This window comes from Nicotiana tabacum, chromosome 10 (genome assembly GCF_000715075.1).
Source record: "Nicotiana tabacum cultivar K326 chromosome 10, ASM71507v2, whole genome shotgun sequence".
In the NCBI taxonomy this organism is placed as follows: Eukaryota; Viridiplantae; Streptophyta; class Magnoliopsida; order Solanales; family Solanaceae; genus Nicotiana; species Nicotiana tabacum.
In genome coordinates, this window is record NC_134089.1 from 94,405,051 (window position 1) to 94,411,414 (window position 6,364).

Below are 6,364 nucleotides of genomic sequence, written 5' to 3' on the forward strand. Positions count from 1 at the left end.
TGGAACGACAAAACGAAAATATATTAAAGGAAGTCAACCAGCAAAGACAAAGAAAAAGCGGGAAAAAAAATCCACACAAATGCCAAAAAAAAAAAAAGAACACTCCTTCGACATAGAACAAAACCATTCTGGTAAAGCAGAGTTTCTTTTAAAGGATATGGAATTAGTTCAGATCTAACAACCTAAACCAGAGGCTCAAAGACAATCATATTTCTAATCCACAGAGGCTCTATAAGATTTTTGAAGAGTAACACTTGCAAAAGTTTTGATGTCAACACTAATTGGAAGATAGAGTGAACACAGTCACCTTGCTAATAAAATCACTGAAAGAAGAAACTTTTGGTTCCTGGCTGCAGATACCGACGTGACATTCATATATGCGCAATGACTTAGGCTTGAGAGGATGCTTGTGTTTCCACTTGTAAGCACTTTCCGGAGGTGGTTCCCAATGAACTGCCAATGCTTGCTTCCCCTCGGCATCTGCGAATGAGCAAAGGAAGTTCAGCAACATCAATACAAATCCTAGAAAACAAAGAAGGCATTGTTGGCTCAGGGTAGCAAACAAAATACAAAATGAAATCAACATAATTGATATGATTATTTTCCTGCATCTCTTTTACAGCGGGCATGGAGATTCTATTAGAATCACCTACTCAAAATGCCCATCACAAATGGAGGCTCGCATCAGGTGTCCTATGTGATAAGAGTGCGCCATCAAAACTTAAAAGGTAAGTTCTATAGATTGGTTGTTAGACCAATTATGTTGCATGGGGCAAAGTGCTGACCAGTAAAGAACTAACACGTTCAGAAGATAGTAGCGGAAATGAGGATGCTCAGATAAACGGGGCAAGGCAGGAGTGGCCTCCGTGGTGGACAAGATGCAGGAGGCGAGGCTAAGATGGTTCGGGCATGTGAAGAGGAAGAGCACAAAAGCCTCAGTGAGGAGGTTAGAGTGATAGGTCAAAGGAGCGGTGAGGTAGACCGAGGAAGAATTGGGAAGAGGTGATTAGACAGGACATGCCACATCTTTGCTCACCGAGGACATGACCCTAGATAGTAGATCGAGGGCTAGGTAAAAAGTTAGTAGGAAGTCGAGCGATTTCTCTCCTTTTTGTGGGAGAGCATGGTTCTAGTTTAGAGCACTTTATCTGCTCCCTCTTCTCCTTATGAGTATTATTATTATTATTATTATTATTATTATTATTATTATTATTATTATTCTATTATTATCTTATTTTTTGATTTTATATTGCTGTTGTTTCATTTGCTTAAGTTATCTTTACTATTTTTGTTGTCAATACTTTTCTTTTTTTCAGTATTTTCATCTTAGCTTTTTTTACTCTTGTATTTTTCAAACTTAGCTTGAAAATGCTTTTCTTGAGTCGAGGGTCTATTGGAAATAATTTATTCACCTCACACAAGATAGGGATAAGGTCTGTGTACACCTCGCCTTCCCCAACTCCACTTGTGGGATCACACTGGGTATGTTGTTGTTGTTGTAATTAAATGTTCGGGTGCCGAGATATATTTTGCATTTTTGAAGGATCCGACACGGATGCGGCAACATATTTGGAGGATCCGAGCAACATATGTACCAACAGATAGAAGCAACAACAACAACAACAACAACAACCCAGTATAATCCCACACGTGGGGTCTGGGGAGGGTAATATGTACGCAGACCTTACCCCTACCCCGAAGGGTAGAGAGGCTGTTTCCAGGAGACCCTCGGCTCAAAAAACAACAGAAGCCGACATATTAGTACCATAAAAATGCATAATAAAATAACAGCGATACAATAGATATGAAATACAGAATACGAAATACGAAAAAGATGGCTGGTATAGTAAAACTAGCAGGTAAAGCCCTGCATCAATAGACGACCAATGACCTTCTTAGTCTAACTCCTAACTGGCTAGTCTCACTCTATTGTGCTGTAGAAATATTCACAACTCTCCCCTAACCTACAACCTTAATACTCGACCTCCATAATTCCCTGTCAAGGGCCATATCCTCAGTAATCCTAAGTCGCGACATGTCCTGTCTGATCACCTCTCCCCAATACTTCTTAGGTCGTCATCTACCTCTCCGCGTCCCAACAGATAGAAGCATAGAGTGAAAAGTTTGTAAGGAGAGAACCAAGGCTACTAATTTTATAAATTGTCGTATCTGAGGGTGTGGCTTAGTTGTTAATGAAACCGGAATGAACCATAAGATACCAAGGTTCAAATTCCAACTGAGGCAAAAACTATAGGTAATTTCTTCCCATCATTTTAAGCCATGGTGCTAATACCTATACTAGTGGGAGGTAGCTAGGTAGTTGATACTTGCTGGATTAGTAGATGCTCAGTGATGTATATATATATTGTTACTTGTCATATCTTATATATGTTACTTGTCATATCTACAAATAAACATGTGTTGCTCGGGAATATAAAATCTAAAGCATGTACTCATGGATTTATGTGTGTAACTGAGATATCATTTAGGCAGAGAAGCAGAATACATCAAAAGAAAAATGTTCAATATTCTACATGCTTCTGTCCTTTTTCTTATAATAGCAGCTAATTGCATATAACCAGTTATGGAGATAAAAAAAAGTATGTAAATACCAACAAGCAGTGCTTATTTACCTGGAATGACATAAGTAGCCCATGCAGGAACTCGTTCAAGAGGCCCATTTGGTGTGTTAAAATACACCCTGTATTTGCTTCCATGAGGTAAACCAGGCATATATTTCTGGAACCAAGCTTTCCTTCCCTTTTTAGTTTCCAACCAGTAAGCAATAGGAGGCTGCTTCATACGAAATTTCTGAAACGATTCGGGATCACCTATAATATTGAAAATGTCATATTCTTTTCCGTTATCCATCACATCATACGATGGCAAATTGCTTGCTGAGTCATTTTTGTGTTGCTCTTTCCAGACTTTGTACCGTGTCACTGCATCAGGCATTTCTTCTAGTTCCTCTTCCGTTTGGGGTCCATTTGGGCCAAACATTTCCTCGTATAACTTTGCCGCCACCTCATAACGTGACTTAATGAAGCGATCTTCTCCGGGTTCCCAATACTCATCATTTGCTTTTTTAAAGATTTCTTCGATGGTATTGCCAGTGTCACCTTTATCATAGTCATCCACATAATTGTACTGTTGAAAATACAATTTATCAGGTTCTTCTCCTTGACGCAATTTATCTTCAAGAATAATAAACCAATACCCACAATCATCATGACCAAAATGACCCTCTCTGGCACAATTATCAGTTGTTGACCACCCATTAAAGTCACCAACTAGAGCACAGTAGCGAGCACCTGTTAAACATCTTGGCACTTATATGTCAAAAACCATAAAAGAAAAAAAAATAACAAAGAAACAACGAAAAAAACAAACAAACAGTTCTTCATTATCAAGAGCTAAATCCACTCCCCTGCATCTATAACCCCAGAGCTGGAATATAACATTGATGAATTATTTAAGTTAATGCATAAATGTTACTTACATACTTTACATGGGAAATCTCACATCTGGTCTTCTCTCCAGTGATATCACACCATAGTCTAACCATGAATCACTAATTGATGGACCGAGAACTCTAAGTCCATAATGAAAATTAGAAGATACCAAATAGTGAGCAATTTTCAAGATATCATGTAGTGGATGGATGAAGTTTTGAAACATTGTTTATGTACTTAGTACTTGCAGAGTGGCCAATGTAACTAAAAATAAGCACCAGATTAATTGCACAACGTAGCATGAATTAAGACATACAAAACTACACATTAAGATGACATATGCTGATATATAAAACACGTTAAGATGACAAATTCTCGTATGGAATTGAACCTGGAGCCCACTCCAAGAAATCCACTCGATGCTGCACGTTGCGATGCATACCCAGTAATTCATATCTATGAAATAGACATCTAGAATCAGTAAAGAGTTAAATGTGCAAATGCAAGACGCATTCTTTGATAACTTTAGCAAATAGGCAGAAGGTAGAATTATTGTCAATGTACGAAATTGGTGCATAAAACTAACCCAGTAGACATCTCCTTGAGACTGAAGTGACGAGTCAATATTTCATCCTTCAAGTCCTTCAATGATTTATATCTGCAAAGCAGAATGAGTAAAAGAATAAAACACCCTGAAAGATTATTGCACATATAAAATGGTTCAAGCATCAAGTAGAAGCGGGAACAGTCAAAGTAGACTAAAAAGTGGCTGCTCGTTACTATTTTGGGTAAGGAGCTTCTAGCATGTCTAAAAGATCATTGAAATACTCCCTCCTCCAATTTGACGTAGTTTGACTAGACGCAGAGTTTAGGAAGAAAAAAAGAAGATTTTTGAAACCAGTGGTTTTAAACATGCTACTCCCGCCGTTCCAACTTATGTGTCAAAGTTTGAATAGGAACAGAGTATAAGAAAAACTGAATGACCTTTGGAATTTGTGATCATAAACATGTCATACAATTTGTGAGTGGTTATACGATTTTTGAAACTTGTGGTTTTAAACATTCTAAAACATTTGTGAGGCTCATTAAAAACTGGACGGGAATGGAGAGAGTATAATGTTATAAGAATTTTGAAACTTGTAATCTGAAATATGCAACAACATTTGTGTATTTGTAAGAACTTACTCCCTCCAGTCCACAATAAGTGACCAATTTGCTTTTTTATTTTGGTCCAAAATAAGTGTCCATTTATATAATCAAGAAAGAATTCAATTTGTTTTTACAAGATTATACTTATGTACATATCCCTATTAGTGTTTAGTATTTTCTTAATGGGCATGTCAAAAGCAAATTGGTCACTTATTGTGGACCGGAGGGAGTAATAGATAAAATTAAAAGCTCAAAGTTAAATGGGTAATTATTTTTTGTACCACTAATAACGAAATTGTGTCATATAAATTGGAACAGATACAAAGTACTTCCTGCGTTCAAATTAGACGAGGTACTTTACTTTTTTAGTCCCTTTAACTCCTTGGGCTTTTATACCACAAATTTCAAAAGTATTTTTTTTTAAAACTTTGTGTCGAGTCAAACTAAGTCACGTAAATTGTAACAGAGGGAGTAAAATTTAAGGCATTGCAAAACCACCTTTCACGAAGAAACTGAGCGAAAGCTTTATGGGTAATGCCGTATTTGGTGAGGAACCCAACAGGATCGATGCCTTTCTCCTCGTCGGACTGCTTTGCCGGCCGTTGTTTGCGCCGTTGTGGTGGCGGTTGCTCGGTGGTTGAGCACCTACATATGTTCCTCTGCGGGAACGAAAGACGGCTGCAAACAAGTGTAACTCGGCGAAGATTTCTGCTGCCGCTTGGAGAAAGAAAGTTAAAACGAGTGTCGCTCAAATGTGAAGAAATTGGAATTGAATTCGTCAGAGAGAGCATGGTTGAAGCTAATTAGTACTAATTCCTATGGCATATAGGGGGAAGAAGATGAACTGGTTTTTTTGCCTTAGTGATAAGAGGCGAGTACTGTGTCAAACTATGTCAGATGGGTGAGCGGGTTCCTATATACCGAAGTGGCTACTCGGAATTTTTATTTGACAGCGGGTTGACTGTAAGTTTGTTTCTAAATTGGCAATGTTGTGACCTCAAAAACTCAACATTCACTTTGCATAAAAAATAATTTGTCTCGTAATTAGATAAGTTTAATTTATGTGGATTGATATTGGAAATATACTAATGTAAACATTGAAGAATAAAGTTTTTCGCAAAATATTAACGGTGAGTTGATTAGAAATGTACATTTGCTTCTATACCCGCCTTCCGTAGCACGTTTTAACTTATGTCTGCTTTGCAAAAAAAAATTGCAAGTTTACGCGCTTTTTCGTATAACTTCAGCATACGGGGCTAAAGTAGCAAACGCAATCACGCAAAACTTCAGCATTCTAGTAGTCGGACCTGAAATTCAGCTCTGTTTTTGTTTGTAGGCCTCGGGATGATTTCGGATGGTTGACAGGAAGTTTGAAACTTTGTTGCAGCTGCTGAATTTGCTGCTTCTGGTATTTCTGCACCTGCGGATTGGGGACCGCAGGTGCGATAAGGGAGGTCGCAGAAGCGAAAATGCCTAGGGAAGGCAGGGACCGCAGGTGCGGAAGGTTGATCGCAGATGCGAGTTTTGGCCGGTTATGTGATTTCTGCAGAAGCGGACGAATGACCGCAAATGTGGTACCGCAGAAGCGGGTAAAGGGGCCGCAGATGCGAAAATGTCTGGGCAGAAGGTATAAATTGTGGCATTCGCGAATTTTAGCTAATTTCACCATTTTTATATCGGCTTTGGAGATTTTTGGACGATTTGAAAGAGAGATTTCAAGGGAACTTCATTGAGGTAAGGAATTTGGACTTAAAACTCGTTCC

At 38.4% G+C, this 6,364-nt stretch overlaps 1 protein-coding gene across 2 annotated transcripts in view; it reads right to left on the reverse strand.

The window, feature by feature from the left end:
* The window catches only part of LOC107781906 (1,4-alpha-glucan-branching enzyme 3, chloroplastic/amyloplastic), a 29,561-nt gene extending 24,017 nt beyond the window's left edge, over positions 1-5,544 (reverse strand). Inside the window, exons 1-5 of one of the 2 annotated variants that reach the window (XM_075223137.1) lie at positions 5,100-5,544; positions 4,039-4,110; positions 3,844-3,908; positions 2,634-3,311; positions 308-480 (exon numbers count right to left, since the gene is read on the reverse strand). In XM_075223137.1, the coding sequence (XP_075079238.1) occupies positions 308-480; positions 2,634-3,311; positions 3,844-3,908; positions 4,039-4,110; positions 5,100-5,392 (1,281 nt within the window). In that variant the 5' untranslated portion in view covers positions 5,393-5,544. The remainder of the gene's footprint in view (positions 1-307; positions 481-2,633; positions 3,312-3,843; positions 3,909-4,038; positions 4,111-5,099) is intronic. The other variant, XM_075223136.1, reaches the window with a different exon arrangement.
* Positions 5,545-6,364: the final 820 nt, after the last annotated feature.